General features: G+C 42.4%; 1 protein-coding gene across 3 annotated transcripts in view; it reads right to left on the bottom strand.

Annotated features, from left to right (window-relative positions):
- Window positions 1-23,887, bottom strand: part of LOC141140471 (interferon-induced, double-stranded RNA-activated protein kinase-like) — a 303,555-nt gene that overhangs the window by 161,029 nt on the left and 118,639 nt on the right. For all 3 annotated transcript variants that reach the window (XM_073627694.1, XM_073627692.1, XM_073627693.1), the window contains 4 exons: window positions 23,555-23,613; window positions 5,068-5,194; window positions 2,565-2,668; window positions 342-477 (listed from right to left, as the gene is read on the bottom strand). In XM_073627694.1, the coding sequence (XP_073483795.1) occupies window positions 342-477; window positions 2,565-2,668; window positions 5,068-5,194; window positions 23,555-23,613 (426 nt within the window). The remainder of the gene's footprint in view (window positions 1-341; window positions 478-2,564; window positions 2,669-5,067; window positions 5,195-23,554; window positions 23,614-23,887) is intronic.

Here is a 23,887-nt window from a genome sequence, read left to right as displayed (position 1 = left end):
TTGCAAAATGATATCATATATTGTCTGCTGTACCATTTGACGTTTACCTGTAAATAGTGTGACAATACTTTTCTAACCATGATTTTTTACAGGTAGGAGAGAAGTGTCAGAATTGGCCCGGTAGGCAAGTAGTTAAGAGGTTTTATATTATTATAGATGCCCATAGGAACCTGGTTTCAAGCCTTTGACTAGATGGTAATTATAACTGATAAAGCAGGGGTTTAACAGACTAGCAGAACATCACCATCACACCATTTCAAGCTGGGCTATCAAACAAATGAACACACACACACATACAATTTATGCTTTCTGTTTTTACACAAACACACTTTAAAACCTACTGGTAAATCCTTAGGAAATTCCTTTTTGAGTTCCATCAATGCAAGAAATGCAGCATCCTTTTGAGCCAGCTTTTTTGATGTATGCGGTTTACTTTCAGGATATTTTTTGCCTTTGATTTCCACTCTGCAACTAAATCTGCAAGTGAAATTGTTGAGAACAATGAAACAGTAAACTGCTGTCTAATAAAATACAAAGAAGGAAAAAATATTATTTTAGGCTCATCCACTACATCCCAGGACCTATAGTCAGCCTCAGATGTGGATAATGGATTTTTATAGTGCAAAGGGCTAATATTCAGATGTACTAATCAGTAATCTGTTGAATACAATATGAAAAATTCAGGATATTGGTGCCGATTTACTAAAGGTAAATAGGAGGTTCATTTTGCAAAGGAAGTTGATTTGGCAAGGGAATATCCCCCAGAACTTAGTGAATGAGGCAAAGCAGTCAGTCCATCATTCAATTATATGCAAGCAAAGATTATTTTATATTTCCCTTGCACATCATTGAGTTATCTTTGCAAAGTGAAATTTCACCACATTCGCCAAGCTCTGGGGAAAACTGTTTTGCAAATTGAACAGCCTATTTGCCTTTAGTAAGTCACACCCATTAACTGCATTATTGTTCAGTGTTACATCTTTTTGTGTTGTCAAGATAAGTACCCTTTGAAAGCTCTTGCACTACTACTAGGCTACATTTTCTCAAATACTTTGGTCATACCCTTGCTTGAAGTTAAATTTCACCACATTCACTAAGCTTTGGGGAAAATTGACTTGCAAAGTGAACAGCCTATTTGCCTTTAGTAAATCAACCCCATTAACTAAATTATTATTCATCTTGTTACATCTTGCTTGAATAACACTACATATATATCAATGTTTAACATTGTGGGCATTTGTAGAAAATGTAGGTCTTTTTCGGTTTGATATGAAATATTGCATCTTAGGCCTCTTGCTCATAGATGCCTAAAAACACTTGATTTTTAGGCTTTTGGGCATTTTTTAAAAATCTAAATGCAGCCCATTGTTTTTAATGGGCCTGTACACACAGGTGCGTAAACTTGTGCTGCATATAGTTCGGCTAAAAAAAATAAAAACAAAAATCTGCAATGCTGGACAGTATTTTCACCTGTATGTGGGTATAGGTGCAAATATGCACATACAACATATTTACTTTGCTGCCCATCCTCACATTTTTATGCAGGAATTTTCTGCCAGAAATCTGATGTTTATACATCAGCACTGTGTATGTTAGAACCCTAAATGTGCTTAATCCCATCATGTTTTACTGTACATCATTTCATTTTAAAAATAATTCTGATTTAAATGATGTCTATTTAAATCATATATATCCAACACTGTTCAACACAAAAGGGCTTTACCAAACAAAACAAACATAACATTCTTGATTCTTATAAAATGGGTTGATATAATGTCAAACTGACAAATAGGAGATGCTGTTAAAGTAGTCAATAAGATTTTAGTTTACCTGCTTATTAACTTCTAGTTAAGTTGAATTCTTATTGAGACTATAAACAGGGCATCAATAAAGCATTAAAGTGGTTCTAAAGTGTTTTTACCCTGATGTATTCTCTGCATTAAAAGTAAAAAAACTCCCCACTACTCCCACCCCCCATCCCTAAACACTTACCTGACTCCTCTCATCAATGCTGCACTGCATTAGTGAGAGTAAAGCGAAGGAGGCTGTATATAGGAAGATGTCCCTGAAGTTTTGCTGAAAGTTTTGCTGAAGTCCCATAACCTCCCATCCCTATCCAAGTTATTAATCCTCAATGAATAAAAAAACAAAGTCACGGACCATTCTGACTCCGGGTGCTTGTGTTTGGTGTGCACGAGTGGGGGATCGGAGTTAATCAGCAGTCCCTATGGGGGTGTGCTACACATGCAAATGACATCTTGTTACCTATGTCCCCATGAGATATAAGTTGCAGATTGCATTAGTCCATCTGTAACTGAATATTTTTTTGGGTGAACTGATCCTTTCATTGTTTTATTCATAGATTCATTTAGTTTGTAGATCTGGCATTCTGAGTGTAGCAATATAAACTTTACAGCATCTATGTCATTATATAAAAAAAACACATTTTCTGAAGTAATACCCTCTCTAATAATTAAAGATGATTTACAGATTAAGTACTCTTTTTATTCATATATGCAGTATATGTATGTATTATTATGCTTTACTCTGTTATGGTAACCTACTGAGGCATATGTGGAGGTCCACCAAGGGGCGTGTACACAAAATTGTAGATCAATTTTTTCTTTTGACAGAATTCATTAACTCGTGCAGTGTAGTTCTGCTGATGCTATAAAAACAATGAAAAAACAATAAAAAGTCTGTCCCCAACTAATAAATGACATTTGGTATTTGAAGCAAATAACGATGTCAATATTACAGTAACATAGCATAGTCATATTTCATTGTACTAAAGTAAACTCTTTATACGCTCTATATATTAATTCACTTGCATGTCATCATTGCATGGTAAAACTACCAAAAGTAAAAAAGCTGGAGTACATGGAGAGAATACCATGAGTTTTAACTTTCATAGAATAGAAAATTAGTCTGGGTATCAGAGGTGAAGATTTATGAACTCCAATATTGAAATCTACATCATTTTTGTTTTTCTCTCAAAATTTGTTAGCCTAAAGCTTTAAACTTCCAATGCGATATCAATTTGATGCCCCCTTGAACGTTTCAGAGAGACCTATTTATCAATGTTTTTACCCGATTCTTACAACTTTTATCCACGATTCTATGATGCTCAGCCTGATGCCTAGGTGTGGTACTATAGCTGTGGAGTGTTTCTTCTGCCTTTAGAAGCCCCCATTTCAATAAGGCAAGCAGATCTACTGGTACCTGCTGCAGCTCTGCATAGAAACCAATTAGCTTCCAGGTTGTTTTGTCAGAAGTCAATTGAACAAGCTTATGTTAGAAGCTAATTTGCTATCATGCACAGCTACACCAGCTTTTGCACTCTCCAGGTTTAGTAAATCAACCCCAATGCTACAACAGTCCCTGATCCAACTGCACCAAGACTGAACAAAAGTAGTAATCTTGAGGCTGGATAGACGAGAGGCAGTAGCTAGTAACAGAATCTAGTTACAGTCCAAGGTCAGGGCAGAGAGTGAGCAAGTGCAACCTGGTAAACAGTTCTAAGGTTTGAGCAGGTAGAGAGCAAGTGTAATCCAGTAAACAGTTCCAAGGTCAAGTTTAGCAGCTATCCAAAAGATTAGTCGGGGTACAAGGCAGGGATGAACAATGAATATTTTAAAGACAGGTAGCACAGCAAGCAGAGCATGACAGGTAGAGATCTAGGTAGCAGCGACTATCATCAGCCCAGAGCCCCAGGAACACACAGCCAACCAGGGGGGATAAATCAGAAGCAGGGTGTGTGGTTGTAGGTCAATCAGTGCTATTTAAACTAAGCAGATAGAGGCCACCTGCTACCTAGCAACAAAGACACCCTGGAAGCACACCACCAGCTGCCAATTGGTGCAGAGTAGGCACTGTCCCTGTTGCCTGGCAATAAAAACATGGGTGGAATGAAGAGTGGCTGGGCAGTAGGGAAGGAACTAGGAGTCTGCCTCATGCTCCTTAACAGATTCAGATATTTTTCTTAGTCCTGAGTGAAAAACGTTTGGATCTTTGGTGAATTTTGTATGAATCTTGGGTGAAACCATTGATAACTATATCCCTAAAAAAAAAGAGTTGCATATCAGGATTGCTAATATAGGTAGTGTAATACTTGTAGGGAGTCCTAAGGCCCCTTTCACATGCGCTTTCCGATCAGGTCCGCCTGTCAGCTTTTCAGGCGGACCTGATCAGAACTTCCACACACTCCTATGGAGCAGCGGATGTCAGTGGTGACATGTCCGCTGACACCCGCTGCTATCCAATCCTGTCTGTAAAATCCGAGCCGCCAGACGGATGGAAAATAGGGTCACCATCCGTCTTGCGGCTCGGATGGGATTGGATGAAAACAGACAGGCGTTCCTTTTTTATACAATCTCCCCATATTCATTAACAATTATTAATTAATAATAATAATTATTATTTTTCCTCCTTTTTACATGATCTAAAAAAATTTAATGCAAGACTGTAAAGAAACAGGAAACAGTCTGAATTTTAGTCAAACACAATGGGATTGATAATAAAACAATTCACTTTGTAGAGGAAATATGGCAAAGCTGTGCAGGGCAAAATTTTGAAAGGAAAAACTAAAATATTGCTACTACACGATTGGATGATTGAAGTGAACTCACCTTATTCACTAAGGTCAGTTAACAGTCTCTACTCCTCTAGTAAGACAACACAAATATACAATATATGTGCAGTAGAAATTTCAAAATATTCTAGTTTCATCAAATATCAGCACTCGGTTAAAACATTCAATTTTTTCTCTTGTGGCACTGCCACACCAATGCACTGTGATTTTCCTGCCCCACAGGTGCAGTGCATTGTATTATGCGTTAGCTATAGACTTCTATTGTGTTGGGTAGTTTTGGTGCATTTTCTGAAAGCGCACCAAAATTCCTGCATTCAGGACTTTTGGTGCACTTTCAGAAAACGCATCAAAACTGCCCAATGCAATAGAAGTCTATGGCAAAGCACAGTTAACCTGCAGGTACACTGCGCTGCACCCGTGCTGTGGGAAAACCACACCTGTATTGTCTTAAAGTGCCCGTACTGTCTTAAAAATACCTCTGATGCAGTAGTTGATTGTTGCAGTCCACATTCAGCTGTGCTTCTATCCAAACTAGAATCACTAGTTGTTAATCGGGCCAGTCCATTTTCACCAGTGCTTGCATCCAGACTTGCATCACTAGTGCTACAACACATTTGAATAGAATAACAGTGTTAGCAGTGAACTTTCAATCTGCCAGGTATAATCAATTTACAAAAGTTTTTACATGTAGCATATGACTTATACACTCTCTGTGTTTGGGGACATGCACCCACACCCGCACAGATGTCAAATTGGGAGCAGCGGCTGTGTCCATGTGTCATCACATGCGTGATGAAGGGGTCCTGCGTGGCTCCGAAACATTGCACCTTCCTATCTGTGATCATTCCTCAATAACACATTTGGACTCAATCTGAAGATCCATGGTGTGCTGGCGAATATTTTCACTGTGTCATGTATGAGCCAGTCTCCAGCTGGTAGTTGCCGCAGCACCCAATATTTCAGAGCCTTCTCCAGGAACGTGTGCGATGGGAATATTGATGGCTACATGCAGCCGCTGCATCCCAAATGACATGAAACATGGCCCTCGCACGGGCATATGCTGTTCATGTGAATGAGGCCTAACACATCTACATAGAACCCGTCAGATTTTTACTTTTTTGTTACGGTTTCATAAAGGAAATCTCTCTAACAGAGCTCCAGGTAGCAGTAAAAACATGGAAGACCAAGAAGGGCGGCGTGAAACCCAGTCCGTGAGTGAAGGCAGCATGGCATTTCAGCAACGAGCGGGGGTGACCAGGGCAGTGACACCCATTCAGACTGACGCAAGAAGCGAGCGGGCGGTAAATCAGTAGGACCAGAGACCGGGTAGCAGGACCGGAGACTGGGAGTGTCAGGAGATGTGGCGGGTAAGTAACACTCAGACAAGAGGGGGGTGTGTGTAACAGGCAGTCGGTGAAACAGCGGGAGCAGGGTGACCAGGGGAGACTAAAGGTGCTGGCAAACCCTATAGGAGACTGTGACGGGTGACCGAGTTCCTGAGTGTGGCTGATTATCTGCATGCTGCTAAGTGACTGAGTATCTGTTGAGTACCTGAGTATTGTGTGAGTATTCTGAGTCTTGTGAGTACCTGGGTATAGTGAATACCTGTGTATAGTGAATACCTGTGTATTGGGAGTGTCTGTGTATTGAGAGTGTCTGTGTATTGAGAGTGTCTGTGTATTGAGAGTGTCTGTGTATTGAGAGTGTCTGTGTATTGAGAGTGTCTGTGTATTGAGAGTGTCTGTGTATTGAGAGTGTCTGTGTATTGAGAGTGTCTGTGTATTGAGAGTGTCTGTGTATTGAGAGTGTCTGTGTATTGAGAGTGTCTGTGTATTGAGAGTGTCTGTGTATTGAGAGTGTCTGTGTATTGAGAGTGTCTGTGTATTGAGAGTGTCTGTGTATTGAGAGTGTCTGTGTATTGAGAGTGTCTGTGTATTGAGAGTGTCTGTGTATTGAGAGTGTCTGTGTATTGAGAGTGTCTGTGTATTGAGAGTGTCTGTGTATTGAGAGTGTCTGTGTATTGAGAGTGTCTGTGTATTGAGAGTGTCTGTGTATAGTGAGTACCTGTGTATAGTGAGTACCTGTGTATTGTGTAGTGATGCACCGATATCGATATCGGTCCAGATACTAGGCATTTTCCTCCTTCTCCCCTCCGGCAGCGGGGTTTGGAGCAGTACACATCCCGCCAGGATCAGTCACTTACACAGGCAGAGGAGCCGCTTCCCATCACGTTCAGCACTGACTGCGCATGGTGATTGGGCAAAACAAACATGCAGCAGCACAGTGGGAACAGTCCAGCCACACTGACACTCCTGCTCCCGGCTGTCTTCTTTCATTATGCAGGTCCGATCCCCTCCTGCCTGTGTAAACAAGAAGAGGGTGGGTGATGTCATCACTCCTCCCTTTCTGCACAGAGAGAGAGCTGGCTGCTAGGCTGGATAGAGCTGGCTGCTATCCAATGACAAAGAGTGGGCGGGTCGCCAAGGGCAAGGGGCTGGACAGCATCAGCACGTGTGTTTTTCTATGTGAGGCAGCTGTGGAAGTGTCCCTGGAGGCAGAATCGAGTACTGAGGGGAGCAACTGGAGCAAACAGGTTAGTGTAGTATGTGCAGTACAGTGTCAGCAGGGTACAGACTGGACTTATACACTGACACCGTGCATTATATACAGACCAGTCTTGTACCCTGACACTGTACACCATACTATATATTATGCACACACCAGTCTGAATATAATGTACAGTATGGTGTCAGCGTACAGACTAGTCTGTACATAATGTACTTGATATGAAGCATACATCCCTGGAGATAACACGATATAAATGAAGATGGAAGGTAATTGGTATATTAGAACTATGAACATTACATGACAGCATAGTAAAACAATTGGCAGTCACTGGTTTATTATATATATAAAATATTACAATAATAATAACATGATAAAATAATGGCATAGTAAATTCATAATGTAAACATTATAAAGAACAAATTAATTATGTGTTTCAATACTTATAGACATCACGAATTGCGTTGAGCATCATATTTTGCAATACTATCAATTACCATATCTACCAATTGGATTGTACCAATGAATTAGAGCCACAGCTATCTAACAGAGAGACACGCTTTAATGAAATTGGTTTTTACAATGTGTACACTATGAAGTCATTATGTTACTAGTATATTATGTTATCATTATCATTGTCATATTTTATTTATCCCAATGAACTTGGTTCTTTATAATGTTTACATTATAAACTTACTATGCCATTATTTTATCATGTTATTATTATTATCATATTTTATATATATCAATAAACCAATAAACCAATGACTGCCAATTGTTGTTTTACAATGCTGTCATGTAATGTTCATAGTTCTAATATACCAAGTACCTTCCATCTTCATTTATATTGTGTTATCTCCAGGGATGTATGCTTCATATAAAGTCCCACCTTTCTTTCTTCTTTTTTATCAAATAACAGGGATGGAGGCGCTTGGCGGTATATGCCTTGCGCTCTCATACAAAGTCCCAACTGGTTGCTTTAGTTTTTATCTGTATATAATGTACAGTACGCTGTCAGTGTACAAGACTGGTCTGTACCTAATGCCCTGTGCTGTGACCACCCTGTGTTTCCCTCTTTCCCACCACCAGCTGTCACCTTTGCCCCCATGTCTCCCAATGACCCTCCTATCCCCATCCTTTTCCCCCCAGCGATCACAGCCTTTTCCATCCCAACTCTCCCACCCCACCCTCAACTACCCTGCCGTCACTTACTCCTCTCCTCCCCCCCCCCCCACCTCCCTGCCCTCACCCAACTCCCTAACAACCCCAAACCACCCCCCTACCTACGCGATAGGTATCGGTAATGGGTATCGTCGAGTACTGGCAAAAAAGTATTGGTACTCGTACTCAGTGTTAAAAAAGTGGTATCATGCATCCCTAGTATTGTGAGAACCTGAGTATTGTGAGTGTTGGGAGTACCTGAGTATTGTGAGTGTTGGAAGTACCTATGTATTGTAAATACCTCTATGTTGTGAGTACCTGAGTGTTATGTGTATATGAGTAGTGTGTGGGGATCTTTAGTACATGAGTATTGTGAGTACCTGTGTATTGTGAGTGTACGTGGGCAGTGAGTACACAAGTGCTGCGAGTGCATGTGGGCTGCGTGTATTGTATTGTTAAGTATTAGTGTCAGGAAGCTAGTTTTTAGTTAAAGCGGAGTTCCACCCATATAAAAGTCAGCAGCTACAAAAAGTGTAGCTGCTGATTTTTATTAATCGGACACTCACCTGTCCCACGGTCCAGAGATGCGTGTGTACGAAGCCCCGCTCCTCTCCTCCTCCTCTCTGCGGTGCCGGCATTGTCACTGTGGGCGCCTGGCTGTGGCTTGACAGCTGGGCACGCACTGCGCATGTGTGAGCTGCGCATGCGTGAGCCGCGCTGCGCACTGTGACTGGCCGGGCAATCGTCTGGGACCTGTGACGTGTTCCAGATGATTGCCGAGAGGGAGGAGGGAGAGGTGAACTTGCTTCCAGCACTGCGGTCCCCCGAGAGGAAGTGGGAGCTGTATCCCTCTAAAAAGAGGGTATCCGCTCCCCCCCCAAAAAAAATGACATGCCAAACGTGGCATGTCAGGGGGTCACTTAAAGTGGAAGTTCCATTTTTGGGTGGAACTCCGCTTTAATTTGGACAGGGTATAATCCACAATCCTCATTAAATTAGTAGGTACGATGCCTGGCGGGTGTGGAGATGTGACTCGGTGTACATCTTGCAGCATGTATGCGTTTCTTGATCATCTGATCGAGGGCAAATACTGCTGTGCAAAATGTAAGCACATTGTTTCCATGGAAGCCCAGGTTCTGAATCTAGGGAAGCAACTGTCAGCACTGAGAAGACACTCCATACTAAAGGAGAGCTGGGAACGTACCCGGCAGGTGCCGCCAGCACAGAGGCGGGTGGAGATAAAGAGGTGCATGCACTAGAAAAGTGTAGATGGGTGACAGTCAGTAAGGGTAGAGGGGAAAGCGCCGGGGAGGCTGATCCTGGGCTGGAACATCCCAATAAGTACACCCCATTGAGTGACATTGGTGAAACCAGTCAGGGACCAGCACTGCTGGAGCTGACAGACTTCCCTAGCTGCCAGGGAGGGTGGGGGGGAAGCGAAGGGAAAGGAAAGACAGATTCTGGTGGTAGGGGACTCAATTCTTAGAAGGACAGAGAGGGCAATCTGTGACAAAGACCTGAAGCGCCGAACTGTATGCTGTCTACCTGGCGCTCGGGTTCGGCACAGTACGGATCTGGCGGACAGATTACTGGGAGGGGCTGGGGAAGACCCGGCTGTCATGGCATTGGCACCAATGACAAAATCAGAGGCAGATGGAGTGTCCTAAAGAACGATTTTAGGGACCTAGGAGCTAAATTGAGGAAAAGGATCTCCAAGGTAGTATTTTCAGAAATAGTACCAGTACCTCGAGCCACACCAGAAAGGGAGGTAAACAAATGGCTGAGGAGCTGGTGTAGTAAGGGGGGGTTTGGGTTCCTGGAGAACTAGGTCGACTTCTCAGTCAGTTACCATTTCTATAGAAGGGACGGACTGCACCTAAATGAGGAGGGTGCAGATCTGCTGGGATTGAAGATGGCTGAAAAAGTTAGAGGAGCTTTTAAACTAGGCAACGGGGGGGGAGGGTCTAGGAGGTAGAGATAGTCAGCGCGGAACATATTTCAGAGGGTATTATTGGGGGCATTGGTGGTAGGTTGACTAAAGCACATAAACCTGAGGTAGGTAAGTATAGTAACAAGTCCTTTTTGCAACCTCGGAACACCCAATAAGAGGACAGTATGCGACTGGTCTAAACTAAGTGGCATGTTCACCAATGCCAGGAGCCTGGCGGACAAGATGGGAGAACTAGGGATACTGTTGTACAAGGAGGATTTCGATTTTCTGGGAATTTCAGAGACTTGGTTCAACAGCTCTCATGATTGGCTGGCAACCATTCAAGGGTATTCCTTATATTGCAGGGATAGAGAGGGTAAAAAAGGGGGAAGGGTCTGCCTGTAAATAATGCACAAGCGAATGTGAGAGATGACATCTGGAATCCTTATGGGTAGAGCTCCAAAGGGATGAAACTAAGGGGAAAGTAATACTGGGAGTGTGCTATAGGCCCCCTAACTGAGGGAAGAGGGGGAGACAATCACAATTTGGATTAGCGGCAAGGATGGGAAGTGTCATCATAATGGGGGATTTTAATTATCCAGACATAGACTGGGCAGAAGGAACCGCGCATTCGTCTAAGGCTCGCCAGTTCCTAAATGTCTTGCAGAACAATTTCATGGGTCAGATGGTAGGCGCACCAACTAGAAATAAAGCGTTACTAGATCTATTGATTACCAACAATACAAACCTGATCACGGATGTGGAAATAAAGGGCAATTTAGGGAACAGCGATCAAAGGGCAATTAGCTTCAGTATATATTACACAAATAGGTAACGTAAGGGGAATACAAAGATACTGAATTTCAAAAGAGCCAACTTCCCTAAACTACAAACCTTTCTAGAAGATATAAATTGGGATAAAATCTTAGGAACAAAGAACACGGAGGAGAGATGTTTTTTTTCTTTAAGAGCATATTAAATAAAGGCATTAGCCAGTGCATCCCATTGGGAAATAAATTTAAAGAGCGAATAAAAGTCCTGGATGGCTTAACTCCAATGTAAAAATGCATATAAAAGCAAAGGAGAAGGCCTTCAAAAAATACAAGGCTGAGGGATCATCATCAGCATTCAGACTTTACAAAGAATGCAACAAGAAATGTAAGGGTGCAATTAGGGCAGCTAAGATAGAACTCAAAAGACACAAAGCGGAGGAGAGACAAAAAAATCCCAAGAAATTCTTTATGTATATAAACAGTAAAAGAGGGAGGACAGACCATATTGGTCCCATAAAGAATGAGGAAGGAAATCTGGTTACAAAGGATGGTGAGATGGCAAAGGTATTGAATTTATTCTTCTCCTCAGTCTTCACGAGGGAATCGGGGGGCTTCAGTAAGCAAAACTGCAGCGTTTATCCACATGACACATCACAGGAAGCACTCTCATGGCTAACAGAGGACAGAATTAGAAATAGACTTGGAAAACTTAAAGCAGTGTTCCGGCCATATATATTTTTTTTTTAAGACCCTAACAGTATTACAACTATGGATAAGCCGAACACCCCCTGGTTCGGTTCGCAGCAGAACATGCAAACAGGCAAAAAATGTGTTCGAACACGCGAACATCATTAAAGTCTATGGGACACGAACATGAATAATCAAAAGTGCTAATTTTAAAGGCTTATATGCATGGTATTGTCATAAAAAAGGCTTTGGGGACCCGGGTCCTGCCCCAGAGGACATGTATCAATGCAAAAAAAAGTTTTAAAAACTGCCTTTTTTTCAGGATCAGTGATTTTAATAATGCTTAAAGTGAAACAATAAAAGTGAAATATTCCTTTAAATTTCATACCTGGGGGGTGTCTATAGTATGCCTGTAAAGTGGCGCATGTTTCCAGTGTTTAGAACAGTCCGAGAGCAAAATGATATTTCTAAAGAAAAAAAAAAAAGTCATTTAAAAGTACTCGCGGCTGTAATGAATTGTCGGTCCCGGCAATACACATAAAAGTCATTGAAAAAAACGGCATGGGATTCCCCCACAGTCCATTACCAGGCCCTTCAGGTCTGGTATGGATATTAAGGGGAACCGTGCCAAAATTTAAAAAAAAAATGGCGTGGGGGTCCCCCTTAAAATTCATACTAGACCCTCAGGTCTGGTATGGATTTTAAGTGGAACATCGCGCCAAGACTTTAAAAAAAAAAGGTGTGGGGGTCCCCCCCAAAAATCCATACCAGACCCTTATCTGAGAACACAACCTGGAAGGCCACAGGAAAAGAGGGGGGATGAGAGAGCACCCCCCCGAACCATACTAGGCCACATGCCCTCAACATATGGAGGGTGGTTTGGGGTAGTGGCCCCCCAAAGCAACTTGTCCCCATGTTGATGGGGACAAGGGCCTCATCCCTTGCCCGGTGGTTGTGGGGGTCTGCGGGCGGGGGGCTTATTGGAATCTGGAAGCCCGCTTTAACAAGAGGACCCCCAGATCCCGGCCTCCCCCCCTGTGTGAAATGGTAACGGGGTACAAATGTACCCCTACCATTTCACAAAAAAAGTGTGAAAATGGTAAAAACGACACTACACGCCTTGGGACAAGTCCTTTATTAAAAAATTTAAAAATAAAAGTGTCCCACGAAGTCCATTCATCTTCTTCTTCTCTCGCTCCGACAGACCGAAAAAAAAATAAAAAAATATAAAAAAGAAAAGCCGCGCGCCGCCACCGATCTGCCTCCGTGGGAGGCACACGCCATAATGACTGTCCTTGCAGGTGACAGTTCTTTTATAACTGAGGGCCGGGGCCACACGGTGACGTTGCCGGGTGACCCTGCCCCTTCTGACACACGGGGACATCCCTATGGCTTCCCCGTAGCGTCAAAGGGGGCGGGGCCACCCAATGACGTAACCGAGTGACCCCGCCCCCTCTGACGCTACGGGGAAGCCATAGGGATGTCCCCGTGATTCAGAGGGGGGCAGGGTCTCCCGGCTATATCACGTGTGGCCCCGCCCTCAGTTATAAAAGAACTTCCAGATTCCGATAAGCCCCCACCCGCAGACCCCCACAACCACCGGGCAAGGGTTGTGGGGATGAGGCCCTTGTCCCCATCAACATGGGGACAAGGTGCTTTGGGGGGACTGCTACCCCCAAAGCACCCTCCCTATGTTGAGGGCATGTGGCCTGGTACATTTCAGGAGGGGGGGCTCTCTCGTCCCCCCCTCTTTTCCTGTGGCCTGCCAGGTTGCGTGCTCAGATAAGGGTCTGGTATGGATTTTTGGGGGGACCCCCACGCCATTTTTTAAAAAAACTTTGGCACGGGGTTCCCCTTAATATCCATACCAGACCTGAAGGGCCTGGTATGGAATTTGGGGGGACCCCCAGGAAATTTTTTTTTAATATTCATACCAGACCCAAAAGGGGGAATGTGGGGGAATCCCATGCTGTTTTTTTCAATGACTTTTATGTGTATTGCTGGGACCGACAATTCATTATAGCCGCGAGTACTTTTCAATTACTTTTTTTCCTTTAGAAATGTAATTTTGCTCTTGGACTGTTCTAAACACGGGAAACGTGCCACTTTACAGGCATACTATAGACACCCCCCAGGTACGAAATTTAAAGGAATATTTTACTTTTATTGTTTTACTTTAAGCATTATTAAAATCACTGCTCCCAAAAAATGTCAGTTTTTAAAACTTTTTTTTGCATTGATACATGTCCCCTAGGGCAGGACTCAGGACACCAAACACTTTATGACAATAGCATGCATATAAGCCTTTAAAATTAGCACTTTTAAATTTCTCCCATAAACTTTTAAAGGGTGTTCCGCAGCTTTCCAATTTGCCGTGAACATCCCAAATTGTTAGCTATTCGGCGAACAAGCGAACACCCGATGTTTGAGTCGAACTTACGTTCGACTCGAACATCGGGCTCATCCCTAATTACAATATTTAACCTATTACCATCTAGAAATAGTTCCCGTTCTATATAGTAATCATATTTCTAACTTACTTGATATCTTCTCCCTGATGTGGTGGCCGTTTCCATATTACGTATGGGCATGTTAAGCCCAGTCAATATCTTTTCCTGGATTTCCTGACAGAGGTGCATGCTGGGTAACCAGCATGCACCTCTCGATCTTGCGCATGCGCAATTAAACGTCGGCTGTAGCCGTTTCATCACAGTAAACCACACAGACTCCTGGGAAATGATGTGTCATCATTTCCCATGAGCCCAGGCGAGTCAGGAAGAGAACTAGGAGCGCTGCGGACTAGGAATAGGCAGATTAGGACGACTGCCTAGTAACAGGGCCTTTCAAGTAAGTAAAAATTTTTTTTTATCAAAATGATTTTTATTACATTTAAAGGAGACTACTAATGTAAAATGTTTTTTTTTGGGGTGGACCTCCGCTTTAACATTAATAAGTCACCAGGACCAGATGGCTTGCACCCAAGGGTCCTTAGGGAACTCAGTCAAGTAATTGCCAGACTATTGTTCCTAATTTTTACTGACTGGAATGGTACCAGCTGATTGGAGAAAAGCCAATGTAGCACCAACATTTAAAAAAGGGATAAAATACATCACTGGGAATTACAGACCAGTTAGCCTAACATCAATAGTATGCAAGCTCTTGGAAGGGATGATAAGGGACTATATACAAGATTTTAGTAATGAAAACGGTATCATTAGCAGTAATCAGCATGGATTCATGCAGAATCGTTCTTGCCAAACCAATCTATTAACCTTCTATGAGGAGGTGAGCTAAAAGGGAGGCCTGTAGACGCGGTGTATCTGGATTTTGCAAAAGCATTTGACACATTTCCCCATAGAGCTGCAAGATTCTGGCCAAAATGAGAATCATGATTTTTTTGCTTAGAATAAAAAGATCACGATTCTTGAGATGTAAAATCTTTCACATTATAAAAAAAAAAAAAAAAATTGGGCTAACTTCATTAAAGTAATTTTTTCCATAAAAATTGCATTTCAAAGACCGCTGAGCAAATACAGTGTGACATAAAATATTGCAACAACCACCATTTTATTCTCTAGGGTCTCTACTAAAAAAATATATATATTTAATGTTTGGGGGTTATTTTCTAGCAAAAAAAAAAATATTTTAACTTGAAACCAACAAATGTCAGAAAAAGGTTTAGCGTTTAACTGGTTAAACTTTCCTCACTTATGGCCCGTACACACGATCCGAATATCGTACGAAAACAGTCGTCCGAGGAAGGATCGTACGATATTCGGATCGTGTGTACACTACCTTAGACAGCCGATCACGACCGTTCATCTGATATTATTCGATCGGACATGCACGAAAATTTTCCTTGTACGATTCTCGTTTAGTCAGTATAGTTGTCGTCCGAAAATACAATACAAATACATTACAACACATGCCATCACTTCCGATTTCTTTGTCTGTCGTTTGAGAATTTTCGTGACTTTCAATTTCTACTACTCGAGAATGGTCGTACGATCGGTCGTACGATATTTGGAACGTGTGTACGAGGCATTACACACGAAGTCTATTCCATGGACAAATTGTTACAATGTTTATACTTAAAAGTTCCACTGCTAAAGAATGTTGTGATTCTTGGCAGACTGCCCTTTTTTTTTCTTCCTTTCTTCTGACGGCTGTGGCTTCAGAAGAGCAGAGAGAATTATTTGCATAGCAAGAATCGTGAAACACTTTTGTCAAGATCGCAACAGGGGGAAAAAAAAATCGCGATAACGATTCTTCACGATTAATCGTGCAGCTCTAGTTCCCCATAAACGTTTACTGTTCAAAGTAAGGTCCGTTGACATGGACAATAGGGTGAGTACATGGATTAAAAACTGGCTACAAGGGCGAGTTCAGAGGGTGGTAATAAACGGGGAGTACTCGGAATGGTCAGGGGTGGAAAGTTGGGTCCGGTCCCCCAGGGTTCTGTGCTGGGACCAATCCTATTTAATTTGTTCATAAACGACCTGGAGGATGGGGTAAACAGTTCAATCTCTGTATTTATGGACAATACTAAGCTAAGCAGGACAATAAATTCTCAGCAGGATGTGGAAACCTTGCAAGAAGATCTGAACAAATGTATGGGGTGGGCAACTACATGGCGAATGAGGTTTAATGTGGAAAAATGTAATTTGGGTGGCAAAAATATGAATGCAATCTACTCACTGGGGGGAGAACCTCTGGGGGAATCAAGGATGAAAAAGGACCTGGGGGTCCACAGAATCTGGTGCAGCTGTGCATAGCAACCAATCAGCTTCTAACTTCAGCTTGTTCAATTAATCTTTTACAATAAGCCTAGGTTCACATTGGAACAATTTGGCATGCGATTTGACATGTCAAATCGGCAGCAATTGCCGGCAATGGTACTGTCCGAATCAGTGCAATCTAGTGACTTGGGGTTAAACCTCTGGGGGATTCTAGGATGAAAAAGGACCTGGGGGTCCTAGTAGATAACAGGCTCAGCAATGGCATGCAACGCCAAGCTGCAGTTAACAAAGCAAACCTAATATTGGCATGCATTAAAAAGGGGATTAACTCCAGGGATAAAGCGATAATTCTCCCAATCTACAAGACTCTGGTCCAGCCTCACCTGGAGTATGCTGTCCAGTTCTGGGCACCAGTCCTCAGGAAGGATGTGCTGGAAATGGAGCGAGTACAGAGAAGGGCAACAAAGCTAATAAAGGGACTGGGGAATATTAGTTATGAAGAAAAGTTACGAGCACTGAACTTATTCTCTCTGGAGACGAGATGCTTGGGAGGGGATATGACTTTAATTTACAAATACTATACTGGTGACCCCACAACAGGGATAAAACTTTTCAGCAGAAGTGAGTTTAATAAGAGACGTGGCCACTCATTAAAATTAGAAGAAAAGAGGTTTAACCTTACACTGTGTAGAGGGTTCTTTACTGTAAGAGCGGCAAGGATGAAGAATTCCCTTCCACAGGCGGTGGTTTCAGCGGGGAGCATCGATAGTTTCAAAAAACTATTGGATAAGCACCTGAACGGCCACAACATACAGGGATATACAATGTAATACTGATATTTAATCAGACACATAGGTTGGACTTGTGTCTTTTTTCAACCTCACCTACTATGTAATGTAACCATGTAACTGTGGTAAGGGTTCTAATCCTTCCCCACTCTATTTGAAACGTTTTTGACTTGACATACACTTAAAACAGTTAATTTACTAATTTACCATACAAAATCTAACATGACAGGTAATTGTAAGTAATGGGATTGGGTAAAGACAGGGTTAATGAGAGGTTAAAAGCTGTGGAATAAATGACATCTGTTACACTTTGTGAAGACTCTGGAAGGTGAAACATATGGGGGCGGGGCTAACAGCGCTGATGTCATTCTGCCTGAAGTTTCAGTTACCGTTCGAAATGCAAGGAAGGCGGCACTGTGAGATATCAATGCAAGAAACTGTGTGATAGATGTCAGCACTAGGGATGGGCTTTATGTTCGGGTCAAATATGAGTTCGACTCGAACATTGGCTGTTCACCGAATAGCGTACAATTTGGGGTGTTCGCGGCAAATTTGAAAGCTGCGGAACACCCTTTAAAAGTCTATGGGAGAAATCAAAAGTGATCATTTTAAAGGTTAATATGCCCCAGGGGACATGTATCAATGCAAAAAAAGTTTTAAAAATGGCCATTTTTTCGGGAGCAGTGATTTTAATAATGCTTAAAGTGAAACAATAAAAGTGAAATATTCCTTTAAATTTTGTACCTGGGGGGTGTCTATAGTATATGCCTGTAAAGTGGCGCATGTTTCCCGTGTTTACAACAGTCCAAGAGCAAAATGACATTTCTAAAGGAAAAAAAAAAAGTAATTTAAAAGTACTCGCGGCTATTAATGAATTGTCGGGTCTCTGCAAAACACATAAAAGTCATTGAAGAAAACGGCATGGGATTCCCCCACAGTCCATTACCAGACCCTTTGGGTCTGGTATGAATATTAAGGGTAACCCCGAACCAAAATAAAAAAAAATGGAGTGGGGGTCCCCCTAAAAATCCATACCAGACCCTTATCCGAGCACGCAACCTGGCAGGCCGCAGGAAAAGAGGGGGGATGAGAGAGCGCCCCCCCTCCTGAACCGTACCAGGCCACATGCCCTCAACATGGGGAGGATGTCCCCATGTTGATGGGGACAAGGGCCTCATCCCCACAACCCTTGCCCGGTGGTTGTGGGGGTCCGTGGGCGGGGGACTTATCGGAATCTGGAAGCCCCCTTTAACAAGGGGACCTCCAGATCCCGGGCCTTCTCCCTCATGTGAATTGGTAATGGGGTACAAATGTACCCTTACCATTTCACAAAAAAAGTGTCAAAAATGTTAAAAAAGACAATTCCTTTATTAATGTCTTCTTCTTTCCCCGCTTGTTCTTCCATCTTCTTCTGGTCTTCCTTCGGTTTTCTTATTCTTCCTCCATCTTGTTCTTCCCCCGCTTCTTCCTCTATTTTCCTCTGCTTCATCCTCTTGTCTTCTCCTCCGGCATCTTCCTCCGGCCTTCTCGTCTGGCATCTTCCTCCAGCTTCTTCTTCCCCGCTTTGTCCTCCGGACGATCCGCCTCAATGGGAGTCTCCCGCTGTGTGACGCTTCTGTTCTTGTAACAGTTCTATTATAACTGAGGGCGGGGCCACACCGTGACATTCCCAGGTGACCCCGCCCCCTCTGACGCACAGGGACATCCCTATGGCTTTCCCAGGGTGTCAGAGGGGGCGGGTTTACCCGTTTACGTAAACAGATGACCCCGCCCCCCTCTGACACCACAGGGGAAGCCATAGGGAAGTCCCCAAGCGTCAGAGGGGGCAAGGTCACCGGGTGGCCCCGCACTCCGTTATATAAGAGCTGTCACAAGAACAGAAGCATCACACAGCGGGATACTCGCACTGAGGCGGATCGTCCGGAGGACGAAGCGGGGAAGAAGCCAGAGGAAGATGCCGGACGAGAAGACCGGAGGAAGAAGCAATGGAAGAAGCAGAGGAAGAAAGAGGAAGAAGCGGGGGAAGAACAAGATGGAGGAAGAAGAAGAACACCGAAGGAAGACCAGAAGAAGATGGAAGAAGAAGCGGGGAAAGAAGAAGACATCAATAAAGGAATTGTCAAAAACTGGCTATTGTCTTTAACATGTTTGACACTTTTTTGTGAAATGGTATCAATTCACACAGGGGGGGCCGGGATCTGGCCTTGTTAAAGGGGGCTTCCAGATTCCGATAAGCCCCCCGCCCGCAGACCCCCACAACCACCATGCAAGGGTTGTGGGGATGAGGCCCTTCTCCCCATCAACATGGGGACAAGGTGCTTTGGGGGGCTACCCCAAAGCACCCTCCCAATGTTGAGGGCATGTGGCCTGCTACGGTTCAGGGGGGGCGCTCTCTCGTCCCTCCCTCTTTTCCTGCGGCCTGCCAGGTTGCATGCTCGGATAAGGGTTTGGTATGGATTTTGAGGGGGACCGCCACACAATTTTTTTTTTAATTTTGGCGCGGGGTTCCCCTTAATATCCATACCAGACCTGAAGGGCCTGGTATGAAATTTGGGGTGAACCCCATGCATATATTTTTTTTAAATTCTGATTTGTGGTTCCCCTGTGGGGGAATTCCATGCCGTTTTTTTCAATGACTTTTATGTGTATTAAAGGGTCCGACAATTCATTATAGCCGCGAGTAGTTTTAAACGACTTTTTTTCCTTTAGAAATATCATTTTGCTCTCAGACTGTTCTAAACATGGGAAACATGCCACTTTACAGGTATACTATAGACACCCCCCAGCTACAAAATTTAAAGGAATATTACACTTTTATTGTTTCACTTTAAGCATTATTAAAATCACTGCTCCTGAAAAAACGGACGTTTTTAAAACTTTTTTTTTTGCATTGATACATGTCCTCTGGGGCAGGACCCAGGTCCCCAAACACTTTTTATGACAATAACTTGCATTTAAACCTTTAAAATTAGCACTTTTGATTATTCATGCTTGTGTCCCATAGACTTTAACAGCGTTCGCGTGTTCGAACAAATTTTTTACCTGTTCGCATGTTCTGGATGCGAACTGAACCGGGGGGTGTTCGGCTCATCCCTAGTCAGCACAAAATATTGTGAATGCATGTATAAGGCTGGGTTCACACCTATGCGAATTGGATGCAGCTTACACCGCATCCAATTCGCATGACATTTTAAAATACGTTCATTTGAATGAGGCTTGTTCACATATGTGCGTTGCATTCGCACTCCGCATTGCCCAAAAAAAAAAGTGTGCGTTTTCTGGGCATTGCGGTGTGAACTGCAAGCATATTATCTTCTATGGGAACGCATCTGATTCGCAGATGCATTCCGTTCTGAACCCAAATTCTCTCCACAGCTACAACGGAGAGGAACTGCTGAACAGCTGCTTTTTCTCTTCGCACAGAGAATGGAGCTGGAATTCATACTGGACTGGTGTGAACCCAGCCTCAAGCAGATTTGTTTTAATAAATAATAAAAAAAAAATGTTATACTATGAGTGGTTCTATTTTCTTTGTGACCGGTCCCCATGATGAAATTATGTGAGCCCTAAGGAGACATGTGATATACAATATAAATGAATCAATATCTCAATGAACGCAAGAATAATTTCCCAAATTTTGACAAAACAGTTTCATAGAACATTTGTTTAGCTCATTACATGAAAGTAAGGTTAATAATATAACTTTATTACAAAATCTTCAGTTTTGGTCAAATGATGCAAAAATTAATACATCCTACAACAAAAACTAATACATCTAGTATTTTGTATGCTCTGCATGATTTGAAAAGAACAGCACCACGTCTTCTAGGCATGAAATAAACAGGTTGGCGACATATTGCCACATCTATCTTTTTCCATTCTTCGAGAACGACCTCTTTTAGAGCCTTGATGCTGGAAGGTGGGTGATTCTCAACTTGTCTCTTCAGAATTCCCCATAGGTTGGGTTCAGATCAGGAGACATACTTGGCCACTGAATCACTTTCACTCTGTTGTTCTTCAGAAATGCAACAGTGGCCTTGGATCTGTGTTTTGGATCTTTGTCATGTTGGAAAAGTGCACAATGACCAAGGGCACGGAGTGATGGTAGCATCTTCTCTTTCAATATAGAGCAGTACATCTTTGAATTCATGATACCATCAATGAAATGCAGCTCCCCGCCACCGCCACCACTTTCACCATGCATTTTTCTTTGAATCACTCAGTACAGAGTCCCAGTAGTCGTCTTCTTTTTCAGCATGGGCCCTGGCAAAATTTAGGGGGGGGGGGGGGGGCTTTTTTCTACATGGGCTTTAGGAGAGGCTTCCTTTGTGGATGACACCAATGCTATTACTCTGCAGTGTACACCGCATTGTGTCACGAGAAACAATTATCCCAGTTTGGCTTTCTACTTCTTTAGCTAACTGTAGTGAACTTGCATGGTGATTTTCTTCAACCCTTCTCATCAGAAGACGCTCCTGTCGAGATGTTAACTCCTGTGGACAGCCTGGACGTCTCTGTGAGATGGCTGCAGTTCCATCTCTGTTAAATTTTTATATCACTTTTGCTACATGATTCTGACTGATAAGTAAAGCTTTGCTGATCTTCTTGTAGCCTTCACCTTCCTTGTGTAAGGGAATAATTTTCTTTCTAAAGGCCTTGTGACATTCCTTTTTCATGTGGTGCCATTGCTGACAGCATGAAATGGGAAGAGGTTCTCTTTGTTAAGTAACGCCCTTTTATAATCAACTGTCTGCTGGACACCTGTTTAATGAATAATTAGACTCCCCTGTAATCAAATTCTTGTTAATTAGGATTTTGTTGTCTAAATTTTAGGTTTGCTCCTAAGACTTATTAGGGTGTATTAATTTTTGCAAAATGGTTTTGAATGAATTTGTTAAGAAAAATACTTTCTGTGTGCAAATTAACAAATCTTGGTTGCAATCAACGGCCCGCATTTGTGGGAGTATTTTGTAGTATAGTGTCCCATAGAAAATGTTGATTCTGAAAGTAAAGGTTTTCTGTTAGGGTGTACTTATTTATGTTGAGCACTGTATGCTGTCGGGAAAGAGTGGAAAAGGAAAAACCTGATTGTTGACCCATCCTTTTGCATAAAAAGGGGGGGTCAACAACTTCTGATAAGTTTTCCTTGTGTGAAGGCGGGAGCACAGGATATAGAGGTGCAGGAGCACAGGAAATAGAGGTGGCGCAGAACAAGTGGAAGCTTGGAATAAAAGTGTGTGGTGTTGAGCACATTGACTGTTGAGCAGCACACGGAGCACTTTAAAGAATTATTCAAGTGCAAAGCACTTTTTGGGATGCACAGTTTTTATGAAATCTATTAAATTGTGGCACAGGACACAATTAAGGTGGAACCGACACTGCCCTAAGCACTTTATTATTTATATTTATGTACTGTTATAGTATTAAAGTATGAAATTTATATTAGTTGGTCAATTAATTTTGGAGAAACTTGCATAAATACTAGTAGCACTTTCATACACTTAATTTATTGTTGGCACATGTTGTAGATAATCCTGCAATTATAGGAGTACTGCATTGTAATTGTATATATGTGTAGGACACTTTAAGTGTTTGTGTGCAGCAACTAGACTAAAAAAGGAAAAAGGAAAAAAAAAAGAAGGGTGTTTTGCACATTTTTTATGAATGCATCCAACTGATTACCACACAAATTATTTTTCTTTTTATTACAGAACCTTTTGGACAGATGCCTTTCTTTATTTTCCTATTCTCTACTTTTTTGGGGAGGTTTTACAGAAAAATAACTGGCAAAAAAAAAGTGTGTTCATATTACTTGACTGAACTCCAGGTACAACAAACAAGAGGTGGACGCTGCTCACAGGTGAGCCGGCTCCAACAGTATGATCTCCTCACTGCAGGGTGCTTGCCCAGTCGCAGCTGAAGCAATAATGAAAGGAAAGTCCATATGGCTGCACACCAAACTGAGATCCAAATGCCTTTATTCACATAAAACCATGAAGAACATGAGGAGCACTACATGTACAAACAAGCAAGGAAGGGACAGCTTACGTTTCGCACACGAATTGTGCTTTATCAAATAAATAAAGAACAATTCGTGTGCGAAACATGTAAGCCGTGCCTCCCTTGCTTGTTCATGTAGTGCTCCTCATTTTCTTCATGGTTTTATGTGAATAAAGGCATTTGGATCTCAGTTTGGTGTGCAGCCATCGGGACTTTCCTTTCATACTTGACTGAACTGTCATAGAAGCGGAACTGAGGTTCACATTTAGCCAACACACACAAAAAACAAAAAGGAAAGAACTAAGACGAAATAAAAATACCTTCCAGAGCACGACCAGTTTTCAGATTTGGACTCGTCTTTAAAAAATTCAGGTAATTCCTATAATTGCACATGTGAAATAATGTAATAATGATGGCAAAATAAATTACACAAAACTATGCACATTGTATTACTGTTAATGATTAAAGCTGAACTCTAGGCAGGGAGTAAAATAAACAGTTGAAATAGATATACAGTATATTGACTGTTTTATGCACCCATGGATTTGTAATACTGTTCAGATCTTGTAATCCAGACAAACACATCAGAAAGTATAACCTGATCTTTGATTTTTACTGCATAAGCAGGAGCATCAGTACAGTTTTAGTACAGT

Source organism: Aquarana catesbeiana, linkage group LG04, assembly GCF_042186555.1.
Source record: "Aquarana catesbeiana isolate 2022-GZ linkage group LG04, ASM4218655v1, whole genome shotgun sequence".
Classification (NCBI taxonomy): domain Eukaryota; kingdom Metazoa; phylum Chordata; class Amphibia; order Anura; family Ranidae; genus Aquarana; species Aquarana catesbeiana.
The sequence above is the reverse complement of the archived record's forward strand: the minus strand, read 5'-3'. Positions and strand labels throughout refer to the sequence as shown.